At 38.3% G+C, this 16,639-nt stretch overlaps 1 protein-coding gene across 1 annotated transcript in view; it reads left to right on the forward strand.

Annotated features, from left to right (window-relative positions):
- ZBBX (zinc finger B-box domain containing) overlaps positions 1–13,301 on the forward strand; it is a 104,358-nt gene extending 91,057 nt beyond the window's left edge. Inside the window, exons 17-19 of the mRNA XM_027112489.1 lie at positions 1,717–1,974; positions 11,075–11,213; positions 12,988–13,301. Coding sequence (XP_026968290.1) covers positions 1,717–1,974; positions 11,075–11,213; positions 12,988–13,114 — 524 coding nt within the window. The 3' untranslated portion in view covers positions 13,115–13,301. The remainder of the gene's footprint in view (positions 1–1,716; positions 1,975–11,074; positions 11,214–12,987) is intronic.
- The last annotated feature ends 3,338 nt before the right edge of the window (positions 13,302–16,639 follow it).

Below are 16,639 nucleotides of genomic sequence, written 5' to 3' on the forward strand. Positions count from 1 at the left end.
TTCTAGTCATTAAAATAAATCTTAGGGATATTTACATTTATTTTTTAAAAAACATAGGCACGTTTTTGTCAGTTATTTTTCTTCAGAATTGTCTCTGAGCACAAATAGACACAAAAAAGTCAGAATCTTAATTTATTCACAATTTCACTCCCACAAAAATTGTTTTCAAAATTGATTTCTGAAATGTTCATTAAAATTGGTGCCCTTTGGGACTTACCTTAGTCAGTTTTAATTGCTTAAATAATTACATACTGCATTAAGATTCTTCTTAGGGTAGTAGCTATCTTCAAAATAGATCTTTTAAGTTAAAAATAAAAGACAAACTCCATAATCATTAACCGTTTAATACATGACAATTGCCTGTAGCCACCCTTCTAAATCTTACATTTTCCTTTGAGTCAATAGAGTGGGCATAATGTTATATGGCATATGTTAAGTCAACTCATGACTTTTATGATGACAATAGCACTTCTTTAAAGAATCCAATATTTTACACAAAGGCAATTTATATTAAGGGAATGCAAGATTATCTTATAAATTATTTACATTTAATATATATATATTTTACATCTATATTGGCATATAATTGCTTTATATATACTTTATTGGAGTATAATTGCTTTACAATGGTGTGTTAGTTTCTGCTTTATAACAAAGTGAATCAGTTATACATATACATATGTTCCCATATCTCTTCCCTCTTGCGTCTCCCTCCCTCCCACCCTCCCTATCCCACCCCTCCAGGCGGTCACAAAGCACTGAGCTGATCTCCCTATGCTATGCGGCTGCTTCCCACTAGCTAGCTATATTTATCTAAATCAGAACAATGATTCAGGATATTAACAATATACCTGCACTATGCATTTCCAAATTTATGCCTTGAATATTCATTCCCTTGGCCTTTTTTAAAGAACCTTGTGAGCAGTACCAAATGATATATAGTTATGTTCTGTTAGTATGTTTTGAACGGATTATGTTTTCCTACTATGAAAGAAACACACATATTGAAGAAACCAACTAGGTCAACCTTTGAAATAGATCAAGATAAAGTGGTCACTACCCTACTGGAACAAAGTGATAATCTGACTCAGATCTGTGCTTCTGGAACTTTTCCACTGAAGCACCCTATAAAGTGGCTGAGAGTGAACTCATATTTAGCAAAATTAGAGATGTGTTCTCAATTTCTTTAAAGCCTGTGTTTTTCTAAAAGATTTTGCATACTGGTCTATTTTGTCTCCATATCTGTTTTAATAGAAGAATGTTACACACCATCAAATAAAATTGGTCCACTAGAAAGTGATACCATGTTTATCCTATCCTCTTACAAGGCACAGTGTGGCATTGTCCTAGAATTGAAGATACAGGGCACAGTGGTTGGCTATGGGATAGATGATAAGATTGGGGTGTTGAATTGTTGTGGAATTGACTGGGTTTACAGATGTTTTGTTTTAGTTAATATTAAAATTAGCTTGCCTTTCTCTGAATGTAGAAAAAATTTGGGAAGAATAACCCAGAAGTGTTCTTTATGACATAGGGAAAGTAATTCGGGATTCACAAATTGAGGTAAACCAAAATGGATGATAATCTAAAGTTCATTTTCTCATAAACTCTGTTGCATGAATTTAGCTGTTCTAAGTTCAGGGGACTGGTCTTTTGTATCTTTAAGCACTCATTCAGAATTTTAAAAACCGTTGATTTAAATTTTTTTTATTTTAGGCTGGACATCACAGAGACCTTCAACAGCAAATTTACCACTTTGCAACTCTGTGAAAAGAAGTTCCAGCCGCCTTTCCTCTTCTCATCCCTGGTCAAGAAATACAGCTGCTCGATCACTCTCTAGAGCTGCTTCTGAAATTTCAGAAATTGAATATATTGATGATACTGACCATGACGAGCCTTTCTTAGACGACACTGCTGATCAACAAACCTTAGACAGTTTGGAAAAAGAATTAAATGCACTGAGAAATCCTGCAGGTAATGCTATTTTTTCACCATAGACAACATTAACTCTGCCTTCCACCTGATTCTTCATATCATCCTCCAAGAAAACAAGCCTTTCCCTTCTCTTTTAACCATCAACCTTTGTGTCTGTTTTCTTGACTATCCCCCAATGTCACCCTGAAAATGTTATAAAACATGTGGGTGCCCAGCCATATCAGAGATAGTCCCCTTAGCTCACATAATACACAGTTAAATTGTGGCTTAAGGACCTTCATCCTTCATGTGGACATAAAAAAATTGTTTTTTCTCCTTCCTACAAACTCAGTGAGTGGCTAATCTCTGTTGCTTTATAAAAGCCGTTGCCCACCACACTTTGAGAAGTGAGCTGTTCAATCTTTTTTTTTTTTTTCCCAGTACGCGGGCCTCTCACTGTCGTGGCCTCTCCCGTTGCGGAGCACAGGCTCCGGACGCACAGGCTCAGCGGCCATGGCTTACGGGCCCAGCCACTCCGCGGCACGTGGGATCTTCCTGGACCGGGGCACGAACCCGTGTCCCCTGCATCGGCAGGCGGACTCTCAACCACTGCGCCACCAGGGAAGCCCTGTTAGATCTTTTGAAGCAGTGTTTCTCAAGTTTCAATGTGTACGCAGATCCCCCGGTGGTCTTGTTAAAATGCAGATTCTGATTCTTATGTCTGGGATGGGGCCTGAGATTCTGCATTTTTATAAGACTTCCCAATTTTGAACCTTTTATTTTGATTCTTTTCTAGAAGTTTTGATTGTGGTATTCTGGAGAATGTCTGAGTTTTATCTTTATGGTCAATTGGCAAGTTAGCTAGATTAATTTAGTGGATCACAGTTCTTTTCCTCTGCGCTCAGTAGACATTTCTCCAGTGTCTTCTGTCCCTGGATATGGTGCTAGTTAGTCCTTTGGCATGGTTTTTCCATTTAAATTTTGTTTGGTTGAATTTAATTGTCAAATACTTCTTTCCCTCTGGTAGAGCTCATGGTAGCTCTATTACTGGAGTCCTGTCATGTTTGAGAATGCCTGCTACCTTTGTATTTGAATGGCAGATTGACTGCGGGTAATTTCCTTGGGTCACTTTTCTCTTCAACCTTGAACATACTGATTCATTGTCTCCTGGGTCTGAATTTGCTGTGAAATAGTCTGAGGTCTCCAATTTTTTACTTCACCCTCTCTCTTGCATGTGACTTGCTTCTTTCCTGACTGGATGTTAGAAGAACTTCTTAATCTTCGAAATTCAGTTACCGGACCAGGATTATATTTCAGTGTCAGTAATTCAGCATTCTTTTTTTTTTTTTTTTTTGCAGTATATGGGCCTCTCACTGTTGTGGCCTCTCCCGTTGCGGAGCACAGGCTCTGGACGCGCAGGCTCAGTGGCCATGGCTCACGGGCCCAGCCGCTCTGCGGCATGTGAGATCTTCCCGGACCGGGGCACGAACCCATGTCCCCTGCATCGGCAGGCGGATTCTCAACCACTGCGCCACCAGGGAAGCCCAGTAATTCAGCATTCTTAAAACGCTTAAGTTCCTCCTTATTTTCAGAGAAATTGTCTGCTATTGTATATTTGAGTTGCTTTTCTGTTCCATTTGGCTTTCTCCTGCTGAGACCTGTTTTGTTTATGTTGGATCTTCTTACATTTTCTTCAACTGTTTTAACCTGTTTTTATCTTCCTTTGCATTTACTGACATCTTCTATGTCAGAATTTCAATTTTCAGCTGGTTTTAGTCCATTCTTTATTGATTGACTTAATAAATTAGCCCTTTACAGGTATTGCTTTGACTTTTTTTGGTAATTTTTACTTTGATATAATTTCAGATTTACAGATAATTTGCAAGAACACAAGAATAGTACAAGGAACTGCCATACACACTTTACCCAGTTCACCACCTGTTTGTCTCTTACCTCATTTGCGTATATGTACACACAAACACAACACTGTTTCTGAACCATTTGAGAAGTTATAAACATCATGACCCTTTTCTAAAAAATAACTTCAGTGTATTTTCCACGAACAACAACATTTTCTTATATAACCATGGCACAATGATCAAAATCAGGAAATCTAACAATGATACACTATAATTCTCTAATCCACAGTGCGTATCTAATGTTTTCAAATTGTCTCAGTGATGTTCATTATAGCTTGTTTTTTCCTGGTGCAAGATCCAGTCCAGGAACAAGTGATCATTTAATTTATTATCCTTTTAGATGTCTGACATGTTGTTGTTTGATCTTTGATATTAGTTTTATTCTTTTTAAAAATGTCATTTTCATTATTTCTTCTGTAGCGCAAGGACTTATGGGGGAGTTTTGTTATGGTCTTGATCTGTCATCTACCAGATTGGTCTTTCATTTAATCATTCTTTGTGTGCTGTGGATTCTTGGATTCCAGTTTGTTTGCATAACTAGTTGCTGTCAGTTCCATGTATCTTACTTGCTCACATGCATTGTGGGTGGCTTTGCTCATATCTTCTGTCTTTTCTGATATAGTGAGACTGCATTCTCCCTGAAACCCTCTCCACCTGTACTGAGATGTGTTAATCTTCTCATTGGAGCTACTATTTGGGGGTTGGCTGTTGCACTCTTTTCTGTACCCTGCTGGCTCAAAGGCACAGGAAGGATACATGAAGGACTGGGGAGTTTAACCTCTTTTGTTGGAGGATCTGGGCTCTTTTGTCTATTTTCTGGATTTTATTAAACACCAAACTTTACTGGACCTGATTTCAAGTGTGTTCTGTCCCTGGGGGGACACCTGCAAGTTTGCAATTTTCTTGCCTCTGCTGCGATCTTCTGGTGGATGTTTTAGGGCTTAAAAATATTTATAATGTTTTCTCCTTACTTCCCCTTCACCCACTTTTCTCTAAATCCGTGTGGTATTAGTGAGACTTGTCAGCACCTTAGATGACTCTCCTCTTCCTGTTACTAGTTTGTGTGCTTACTGGGTGGGGAGGGGAGGGGGTGGACAGCAGTAGCCCCCAGCTATACCTGAATGAATCTTCTGTTTATTCCTTTGGTTGTCCCTTGTCAAAGTTTATTATGTGAACTTGTACCTCTTCCTTTGGTTCTTTTTATGATTTTATTTTATTTTTTATTTTTCTGCTTTTTCCATTCATTTCATTAGGGGTTGGGGGAGGAGAGATTGTGGTCCATCTTTACCTGTCATTCATTTGCCTGACTCCACATTACTAAGAATCAAATGGAAATATCCTTGGAGGTAATTCTCACATTAAAAGCCAATTCTAAAATGAAGCGTGTCAGGTCTGAACTGGATCAAAAGGATAATCATACAATTTTATATCAGAAGGTGAAAGGTTTTTTATTTTGATAAATTGATAAGTTCCATTATTTACAAATGAAATATTTTAAAAACAGTGGTCTTTCTTTGTTTCTAACCTCTCAGCTTTTCCATTTCCTCTATCAGGTTTGTCCTTACATGCTTCACTTTTTCTCCGTGTCACTCATTTCCTCGTACTCCAACACCAATATTTTCACTAGAATACATAACTTTTCATATATAAAAGCAAGCACCCACTATGTAGCCTGTGAACCGCCAGGGCTTTCTGATAGTTCAGGAGCAGAATGCAATCACTTATACACACTCTACCCAGGAACAGCTCTCTTTCTATCTGGGAAGATTGGCCTTGGAGGAGTGCACAGCTTTGGAGACACTCACCTGGAGCTGAGGAAGGAAGAGGACAGCACATCAGCTGAATCGTCCCAACAGTCAGTGAGGGGACAGATGCTATGGTGCAATCAGGCCCTACTCTAGAAAATTCACTGATTCAGCACAGGCTTTTGTGTTCTGTTCAGCATCACTGGGCAGAAAAATTCCACCTACATGTCACTACCCATGGTGCATTCTGGAGAAACTTCATGAGGTCTGATGTCACACAGACACAGCTACACAATTGGACTCTTAAGCAAATATATATGAGTTCGCACCCCTGTGAAACCTGCCTTTTTGTGAGCAGCAGACCTTCTGACTTGTTTTTTGTTAGCTCTAGGATAGATACATCCACTTCCCCTAAGTTCTAGGAAAAGAGCCAAGGAGCCTGGAGAAGAAAAGACACAAAATAACTATAATACATTGAGTAGTTTCTCCTTTGACTCTGATTGCTAAAGCTGACAGTAGAGCCATTTCAAAAGGAGGTGGGGCCGGCAGGGGGCTAGGGATGTGCGCGCGCACGTGCACATGTGTGTGTGTGTTTGTGCGCACATGTATGCAGGTTGCAGATACAACTTCCTGCTGAATCAGGAGACAAGGGGCAGCAAGGCAGGTGGTTGAGAATCAGGCTCTGGGGCCAGGGGTCCAGCTCTGAAACTCTGAAATTCCTACCTTCTTGACATTGGGCAAATTACTTTCTTAAACTCACGCTGCATCAGTTTCCATGTATGAAAGATGAGTATGATAATAGGCCCTATCATAAAATTGTTCAGTGATTGAATTTGAGTACAGGTATATATTAAATATTATATTTATAAAAATTTTCTCTCTCCACACACATACATGCACACACACATGCATTTTAACATTTAAGTGCCCAGCACATAGTCTGTCCTGATTTTACTGTTAAATTATATAAGAAACCCATGGGTGGTGCTTTTGACATACAGTAAGGTATGGTGCACTTGACAAGTCCAGTTTTTAGTCAAAAACATATAAAAGCTGTTTCTATTCTAGAACTATGTTTTTTTCTGGGCACTTTGAGGATTATAGTTAGCTATAGTTCAGGCTGTATTTTTACTCCCTCCACAAATATCTTTGTAAATAACACTATAGTCACTCCCTTAATGAACTCAACATACCAGTATAATTTACTTACCAAGGGATTTTTTTCAGTTTTGGGATATTGTTATAGCCTGAAGAATTTGGAAATATCAGAAGATATGCATTACGAGAAAGTATCAGTAATAATACACAGTAAAGCATTCATCTTTTCAATAGGTAAAAATGATTCATTTGTTTTAAACTCATTCTGATTTGTGGTTTAAGAGTTTTTGTGGGGCTTCCCTGGTGGCGCAGTGGTTGAGAGTCCGCCTGCCGATGCAGGGGACACGGGTTCGTGCCCCGGTCCGGGAAGATCCCACATGCCGCGGAGCGGCTGGGCTCGTGAGCCATGGCCACTGAGCCTGCGCGTCCGGAGCCTGTGCTCCGCAACGGGAGAGGCCACAACAGTGAGAGGCCCGCGTAACGCAAAAAAAAAAAAGAGTTTTTGTGGTCCTTACATTTCCATGGCAATCTTATGCTTCTACGAGCCCAAAGGTACTGAGCCAAGTAATTAAAGAGAGGAAGGAAAAGACTTTTTCTTAAACAAGAAAGAATAAAAATCTACCTGATACTAGCAGATGTAGCCATACTGCCTGTGAAGTAAAAGAGTGAGGCAGTAGTTTCCTGAGTAATGAAAAGGTTGACCATCAAGTAAGATATTAAACTGTAAAAGGGCTAATCAGGATTTATAGTTAGCTAATTAACTAGATAACCCTTGTAAAGACAGTCAGGTTAAGTTGGGTTAGAATGGCAATCTGTTTGCTTTAGGGCATCTGAATTTTGGAAAAAAAAAATTGAGTGACACATAAAAGTGAAAGTCAACATATTAAATACATTCTGATGTAAGGAATATGAAACCATTCAGTGAGTAGTAATAATCACTGTTTATTCTTCCATGAAATGTTGCTCCATTTGATCTTCACAGCTACCCCGTGAGGTAGATGGGGCCGGTGCTGCTTTTAGTCCCCCCTGTGTGGCTACAGTAACTGAGGCTCTGGATGGGGCAGTAACTGCCTCCCCTGGGTGCTCAGAAGCCCCCAGGCACAAACCCAGGCAAGTCTGCCCCACATTCCTTTGTCTTACCACCAGACCACAGTGCCACTTAAACAGTGTGAAATCCTTCATTCAAATCACTATTGTGATCACTTGAGAGGGAGAGGGTGTGGGCAGAGTGAAGGCAAAGGAGAGAAGGGGTGGAGGATAAAGAAGGCAAGACGTGCGTGAGGAGGAAGACGCTGGCGGGCTGGGCACAGGCTCACAGGTTACAGGGCGAGGGTCCTGGTTGTCACACCTCCCGAACATTGGGGTGTCCTTTGTATGTGTATCTAGTTCTTGTTGTTGGTGGTGAATTCCTTATTGGGAAATAGCCTGTCTGCTTTGTTTTTGTTCTTTGAAGTTTTTAACCTGTTTCTTTGGTCCTGCCTTTCTTCTTTACTTCTTTTTTTTTTTTTAACAGCTTTATTGGAGTATAATTGCTTTACATTGTTGTGTTAGTTGCTGCTGTATAACAAAGTGAATCAGCTATTATGTATACATATATCCCCATATTCATATGTGTTTATTTCCCCGTAGAATAAAGTTTTATGTACATGTTTTAAATGACCTGAATTTTAGAAATACACTGTAGAACTTTGTATTTAGTCAATTTTCCTCCTTGGCCATTCTTTATTATTGCATTTAAGAGATTCTTCAGTGATCAGAGAACATACACTCTTACTCCAGGGATAGAAAAGATTTAATTTCAGTCCACTCCTCAACAATCAGCTGACTTGACCGTTATAAAGTAAAATCTCCAATGTAAGCATCAATGCAGTCTTCCTTGGTCCTGTATGAGGAAAATCAGAAGACTTAGGTTTTTGTACGGTTGACCTCTTAGGTTTTAACGCTAACCTGCAGTGGGGTTTTTGTTAGCAGTTTTATTTTTCTCTGCCTTGAAAGTCAAGTGATGTCACCTTTGTTCCTGCTAACTTCACAAGGTATTCTGAAATATAATTTTGAGAATGAGTAATTTTACAAAAATAGTCTCATCCTATTTGCACAATTTGAATTAGCTCTGCACTCATTCAGTTAGGACTCAAATGCCTAACAGAGGTTGAATCTCTCTCCTGGTGGGATTCCTTAGGTCTGAGTATCACCGTTGGGTTTTAGCACTGTGGTTCTACCAATTCCAAATTCTGAATTGACTGCTTTCCCACGGGTAACATTCTCTATCACCGGGGTATGTGAAGGGACCTTGCCTGCCTGTTTTCTTTCATCTTGTGGAAAAACAGGAGAGAAGATAGTAGCCTAATGCTAAAGAATTAGATTCTGGAACATAGTGATTTATTATTTCGGTGAGCTAAAAGAGCTTAGGTTGAGTTCCAGTTCTTCTGTTATGTAGTTACATGACTTTAAATAAGTTATCAATCCCCGGTGGGCCCTCAATTTCCTAATCTCCAGCAAGTGGGGATGGGACAAAAATTTTAGCTGAGGAATCTTTTGTTTTTCTCAAAGTTAATCTTATAGAGAGTTCCCAAACATAAACGAGACCAGGGAAAGCTGTCCTGCTTGCTTTGGGGTGGCGGTGGGAGCCGCAGCCTTATCCCTCAGCCTACTGAATTTCTCCACGTATTGTAATTTAGAAGTCACTGGGATTTTAAGGACACTTTCAGTCGTAAATGTATTGAGCTCTATCTTGCAGGAGGAATAATCTAAGTTACCTTCTGTAGGGGAAGCTCTGCTTGCTTAAAAACTTCAAGTTGGGCTTCCCTGGTGGCACAGTTGTTGAGAGTCCACCTGCCGATGCAGGGGATGCGGGTTCGTGCCCCGGTCTGGGAGGATCCCACGTGCCACGGAGCGGCTGGGCCCGTGAGCCATGGCCTCTGAGACTGCGCGTCCGGAGGCTGTGCTCCGCAACAGGAGAGGCCACAACAGTGAGAGGCCCGCGTACAACAACAACAAAAACACAAAAAACTTCAAGTTATTTCTAACCAGCCCCCCACCACAAAAGTATCTTTTGTCAAGTGTATAATACTCGTAGTTTGGTGTTTGGTCCTTCTGATCTTGGTGCTTTCATAAGAGTGAAGGGAGGAAGAGCAGCCAGTAGTTTTAAGTTTTAAAAGTCTCCATAACATAACCTCATGTATAAGTTAGATGGCTCTTACAACTTTATCAATGACAAAACGAGGGCATTATGACCTAACATAACAATTGTATTTATTTCTATACTTGACTTTTTGGTAGTTCATATAAGGATATGTTTGCTTATTTAGCTTGTACTATTTGTTCTTACTCAGGCTGAATCACTGGCCAGATTCATGAAAATGAAGAAGATTTAAGGCTTCACCCCTTTCACATACACATGGCTATTACCTACCCAAACAAAGCAAGGAAGTCTAAAAAGAAAGGGTAGCTTTTCCAAGACTAACCATTGCCTCAGACTGTGTGTGGGCAAACCTTTTAATTCTTAGAAGATAAAAAGATATAATAAAGTATTTAACATTCAGGCAAGTTTAGGAGTTGCCCAGTATTGTAACTTTAAAGAGGCTCACTTGATTTTCTTTGGAATTTTGGGAATTTTCAGGGCATTTGACACTTAAAATGTCAAAAAATCAAAATTCGTATACTAAAAATCAATGTGGCTGGGTAAAGTAAGTCAGATAGAGGAAGGCAAATACTGTCTATACTACACTATCCAAAACTATACAAATATCACTTCTATGTGGACCCAGAAAAAGCCAAAATCATAGAAACAGAGAAAAGTGGTGGTTACCAGGAGAGGAGAGTGGGAGAAATGGGGAGATGTTAGTCAAACAGTATAAACTTATAAGATGAATAAGTTACAAGATGGATAACTTCTGGGCATCTAATGTACAGCATAGTGATTATAGTTAGTAATACTGTATTGTATACTTGAAAGTTGCTAGGAGAGAAGATCTTAAATGTTCTCACCACAAAAAAGAAATGGGAGTTATGTGGAATGATGGAGGTATAAACTAACACTATGGTGGTAATCATTTTACAATATATGTGTCTCTAATCAACACATTGTTTTATACCTTAAACTTACACAATGTTACATGTCAATTGTATCTCAAAAAAGCTGAAAAAATTGGGAAATTTGCTAAAAATAAATCAGTGTGATTAACATGACGATACCCATGCCCTCATTTGGAATCTCAGATCAAACATACCTCACATTCAGCCCACCCCACCAATACTAAAAAATTGAGGTGATTGAAAATCTGTACTGACCGTCTTTGTACTGCTTGTAGTTTACTTTGAGTAAACTTCCAGCACCATATGCTGTACATGTGTTTCTTGAATTTATGTGTTGACAATGCATGAAATAAAATATTTCAGATCCTTCAGAAAAACTTTACAGCCTAACCTCAGAAGAGTTATCGGCCTTCAACAACCATTCGCTGAATACAAGTCAGACTACCCAGAATTTCCATAAGAGCTCACGTGCGAGGGACCCATGTGGAGTTGAGGAACAGAGGTAGGTTAAATCTGCAGCTTATATGTACAGACAGTGCATAATAAAATTTTTGACAAGCCCCACCTAGTTATCTTTACTACAAAAAGAAAGATTGTCCTCATGTGTGTACTTTATATGTCCATTCTTTGTAAAATGTTTAGGTCCTTTGCTGACCTATTATCAGGATTTAGTGAAAGGCTTATGAAGTTCTTACTTTAACGTGAAGAGATAATTCTCTGCTGCACAATGTGTGTCAGGAAAATGAAAAAAACATTTGGAATTTAATAATCCTTCGCATTTCTTCTTATATTGAAAAACAGTTGCCTTGCTTGCATTCATTAACTTACTGAATTTCAACACTTTGCGTTAATAGCGTCTTACTCAATGTATAGAATGGAATATTGAGAAGTCTTCTTGAAATCAAGCCTAGATCATTAATGATAGCATATTTTTTTAATCTGTATAACTTCATTGTTTCCTTACATAAGAACATTTATTTAGAGATGGTGATCTGTTTATAAGGAACATGGGTTATACTAATAAATCTTCAGAAAAGTAGTCTATCATATCAGGCTACTTTTGACATACTGGAATTCCCTGAAAAAGGAAGAGGGATTCTTCTAAAAAGACTGAGATAAATGTAAAATAAAAATCCCTTGAATTGTAAATTCCTTTGATTGGTTGAAGTCTAATATTGCAGTAAAAGGGAATCAAGAGTCCATTACTTTGTCTTTCTGAAGGAGGAAATCATTTAGCTGTGGTCCGAGGATTTTTGCATTTCTAACACCACGAATATATTTTTTTAAGGGATCATGTAAAGTTGCTATTTTTTCCCTAAAAAAAGTCATTAAGAACAAAGTAACCAAACCAACTTCATGCTCTCACCACCATTTCATAAAAGGAAAGACATTTAGTACTAAATATAAAGAGAATATACTAATAGAATAAAGCACAGTTCTTTAAAATGAAAAATTTCATGAAAAAGTTATTACCTTGTCCTTCTTTTCTCAGGCCAGTGAAAACTTTTTTTTTTTTTTTTTTTTAATCACAGTTAGATATGAACTGGTCCACCCACAAGAGTTTAGGAAATGCTGGTTTAGCCTGTGTTAGGCATAAAATCCAAAGAAGAGTTCTATCTGTCACAGGGTGAACTATTATATATTATTTAGTAGCATACATCGGCTGAAATTCTAGATAACTTGGACCAAAATATCTGAACTATGCAGGCTCCTCTCTGTTCCCCCATTCTACGTCTTTCCCCAAATTTCAGACAGCAACACACTAGAGTTTCCACGAGTTCCTTTCCACCATAAAATAAAATAACTATATAATTGCTGTTCTGAATTTTGGCTTTGGCATATCTTGACTGGCTATCCACATAGTCCTCATTTACCGCACCCAAAAGAGGTGATTTATCTGGCAGTCTATTCACTGGGATTCTGTTAAAGAGCCAATGTAATGATGAATGTTCTTAACGATGACCCGGAGGCTCTGTAAGTTTGTGAAGTACCTTCTGAATCATCAATGAACGACAAAACAAAAGAGACCATAAAATCTTCTCTCCTTGGTTCCACTGTGGCTTTATTTCTTGGGAGAGGGAGAATGATGGGGATCTCTCACTACAAGGAGGCTTTGTGTATTGGGCACATCGAAAATTATGGTCTCAGTCTAAGACAGCCCCCTCACGTCTGCCTGCCTCCGATGACTTCAGCGTGTATAGTATTGATCAGAAGATAAATGAAGAGTTGAAACCTGGTTCTGTATATTGTGTATTGATCTTTTCATGTATTTCCAGCTCTTCTGAAAAAGATACTGAAATCCAGTCCTTGCTGACAGTTTCTGAAAGCAGTACGGATGAGGAGGAAGAAGATTTTCTTGACGAGCAACATGTCATTACACTCTCGTGGTCAAAGAGTACCTAATGATCATTTGTTCATTACTTTTTCCATTTTGCACCCAGAATAAAGCGAACAACTGAAAAAAGTAATCAAGTGATTACGTGTCCAGGTGCTGGAGATTTTTTTTTTTTTTTTTTTTTTTTTTTGCCGTACGCGGGCCTCTCACTGTTGTGGCCTCTCCTGCTGCGGAGCACAGGCTCCGGACGCGCAGGCTCAGTGGCCATGGCTCACGGGCCCAGCCGCTCCGCGGCATGTAGGATCTTCCCGGACCAGGGCACGAACCCGTGTCCCCTGCATCGGCAGGCGGACTCTCAACCACTGTGCCACCAGGGAAGCCCTGGAGATTTTGATGATTGTCTCTGATACTTCAAGGTTTGCAGACTAATAAAAGTTAGTGAAATTACAAGTTTAAGGGCTTTTTCTTCCAAATGGTATATTGTATGTCAAATACTAATCTATATCGCAGATCATATTAGTAAAATTTAGTGAAATTTAAAAAGTAAGTGGCGGGGGGTGGCGGTGGTGTGATGAATTGGGAGATTGGGGTTGACATATATACACTAATATGTATAAAATAGATAACTAATAACCTGCTGTATAAAAAAATAAATTAAATTAAATTAAAAAAAGGAAATTGATAAAAAGTAAGTTATAACTATGTCTCTAAGAACTTATAAGATGATACATGATTATATTTTTAAAATTAATTAACTAATTATTTTTATTGAAGTACATTTGATATATAATATTATATAAATTAGTAAATGATTATCTTTAAAGTAACACTAATTGTTAAATTACATTTTAAATAATTATGTCATCAATGTACATTTGATGGCCAAGTTATACTTGGTAGTATCATTAATTGAGCCTGGAATCCATTTTTTACTTTGGTGATTACAGCTTTTTTTTTTTTTTTTCTATTGGTGTTTTGACATTTATAGAAGTTCTGGTAACATCAAAAGTTTCTGCTGGAAGAGAAAAAGGGGACCTAAAATAAAGTGGACATAATACTTGCCATTCTCTGTTCTAGTAAAACACAGAAAAGATTCCCTAAGTATCTTATTTGGGGAGGGTCAGTGTGAAGGTTAATTTTTTGTGTCAACTTTGCCAGGCTAAGGTACTCAGATATTTGGTCACATTTTATTTTAGATGTTTCTATGAAGGTATTTTTTAGATGAGATTAACATTTAAATCAATAGATTTTGAGTAAAGCAAGTTACCATCCATAGTGTGTGTGGGTCTCACCCAATCGTTTGAAAGTCTTAAGAGAAAGAAGACTGAAATCCTCTAAGGAAGAGAGAATTCTGCCTTCAGACTGATTTCAGGTTCAAGCTGTGACATCAGCTCTTCCCTGGCCTCCAGCCTGCCAGCCTGCCCTATAGATTTTGAATTTGCTAGCCATCACAATTGGTTCTGTTTCTCTGGAGAACCCTGACTAATTCAAACATAGTTTGAAGGACTGTTGTGGTAGCCAGAGAAAATAACACATTTGGAAGTGTTTTGCTAGTCTTGAGTGGCAGTGGATCTTGGAGTTGGTAGGTGTTCAAGGTTTTACGTAATTTTATAATGCAAGGGCTTAAAAAAGAGCAGAAGACGACATGGGAGGATAGTTTTATGGATGTCCCTTTGTGACAGTTTAGGACACTTTCCCCTTAAGGAGTCCGTTGACCTATCAGAAGAACATCCCTACAGGTTGGTTATGCTATCACCACAGCATAGTCATATCTCGGGGTTCAAACCCTTCTGAGTAGTACTCCAAGATTCTAAATTCTGAGATTCTGGGTAGAAACCCCTTACACAAGACTGATGTTTGTTTAGTGTAAATTGATCTTGGATACTTTTTTCACAGCATCAAAAAATTGTACTGGCATTCACAAACATCATCTACTGACAGGATAGAAAATGATGGTGAAGAGAACCTATAGCCCTTTCTATGTCTTTTAGCATAAAAATGCCATTTATTAAAAGTGATTAACATAAGTGAACAATAAGTAATCAGGGAAGCCAATCATAGTATCAGACTAAAATTTTTCAGAAGAAATATCTTAAAATTAACAGCGTGACTCCTCTGTAATTGTTACTGTTCTCTTAGTACTTCTACTGCAATCCCATAGAGAGACAGCAGTGAGTCACCCTTGAATCTTTGTCATTTGTGTCAAAAGCCCTTCTGGCATCTTATCCTGAGGCTGCTAGCTTTCTGAATATTAGTATCTAAGTTTAAATGGAAATTTCCTCTTCATCTGTTCAGAAAGGAAAAGATACTGTTTTCCTTTTTAACATGTCTGCTCAGGTTTAAAGTTTCTTGGCTTCCCCTCTCCTCCTTTGTTCTAAGACATCTTCCTTTTCCCTTTTGATGGAAAAGAAAATTGTTCCTCTGGGTGCAATTTATAAAACTCCAATATTTTTTCTCAGACAAAATGACAGGAGAGGTTGTCTTATTCTCATTAGGAAAGTAGAACCACTACTATCCCTTCTGTGTATTTGGCCATAGCTTGAGTTTTTTTATAAACTAGCTCAGAAGGAGATTTTATAAGATGCCATTACCTTTTACAATATAAGAATTTTGAAATAAAAATTAAGCTGGTAATTGGTTGTCGTCAGTACATTTCTGGCCAGAATTTGAAATAAGGAGTGTACCAATGACTTTGTCATTTGACTTTTAATACGACATTGAAATTAAACATGAGGGTCCTCGGGCAGAGCAGACCCCCTCCTGCCTTTATTTGCTTCCCATAACCAGACATTTAGAAAAGTTCCTTAATTCATTTGCCATTAGTCTAATGAGGAAATAAAAACTAAATAAGATTAGGGCCTTTGCCCGAAGCAGCTTCAATGTGCTCTCTCATCTTGGAGATCAAGCTTAAAAATCACTGTGAAAGGCATGCACCTAGTTCTGACTGTGGAATTGAGAGAGTGACAGACATTCTAGAAGAATCACAACCATATTCCTAATTCTAGAGTTAGTATAGTGTGCTTCTAGCAGCTATTGGACAAATGATCATATGATTTTACATGCATGTTAGGGTTTAGCAGTTTATATGCTGATTTGCCTCTGGTGTATAGCCATAGGAAATTCTGTAAATTTGTAGCTCTGGCCATACACATGATGGAAACAAATTGAAATTAAATTATATTTGATAGTTTTAATATGTTGTTTGATATTCATTGAAGTCATTCACATCTGGTGCACTCTGAGTGTGTCACACAACACAGGCAAGTGGCACACCCCACCCTTAAGACCACCTAATTCTGTGTTTTATATGTGAGGTACACAAAATTTTTCTTAAACACATGAATGTTACACAATGGCTCCATCTCTGAAATAATGTGCTCAAATATTTTGAATAATGCCTTGATTCAGAAAAACCAGTTCTCTTTGTCCCTATGATTCAGTTGTTGGAAAGATCTTGAGCAATGATTAGCTCATCTTGGTTGTGGGCACATGCAATTTCTCATCTCCAAGGTCTCAGAATGTCCCTTCTCAAGAGACTCTCTAACGTCTATCTAAATTAATTCCCCTTGTTCCTTTTATTCTTTCTCACAGCA

The sequence above is a fragment of the Aethalodelphis obliquidens genome, unplaced genomic scaffold (genome assembly GCF_003676395.1).
Source record: "Aethalodelphis obliquidens isolate GAN/ISIS:26980383/991018 unplaced genomic scaffold, ASM367639v1 scaffold1, whole genome shotgun sequence".
Lineage (NCBI taxonomy): Eukaryota > Metazoa > Chordata > Mammalia > Artiodactyla > Delphinidae > Aethalodelphis > Aethalodelphis obliquidens.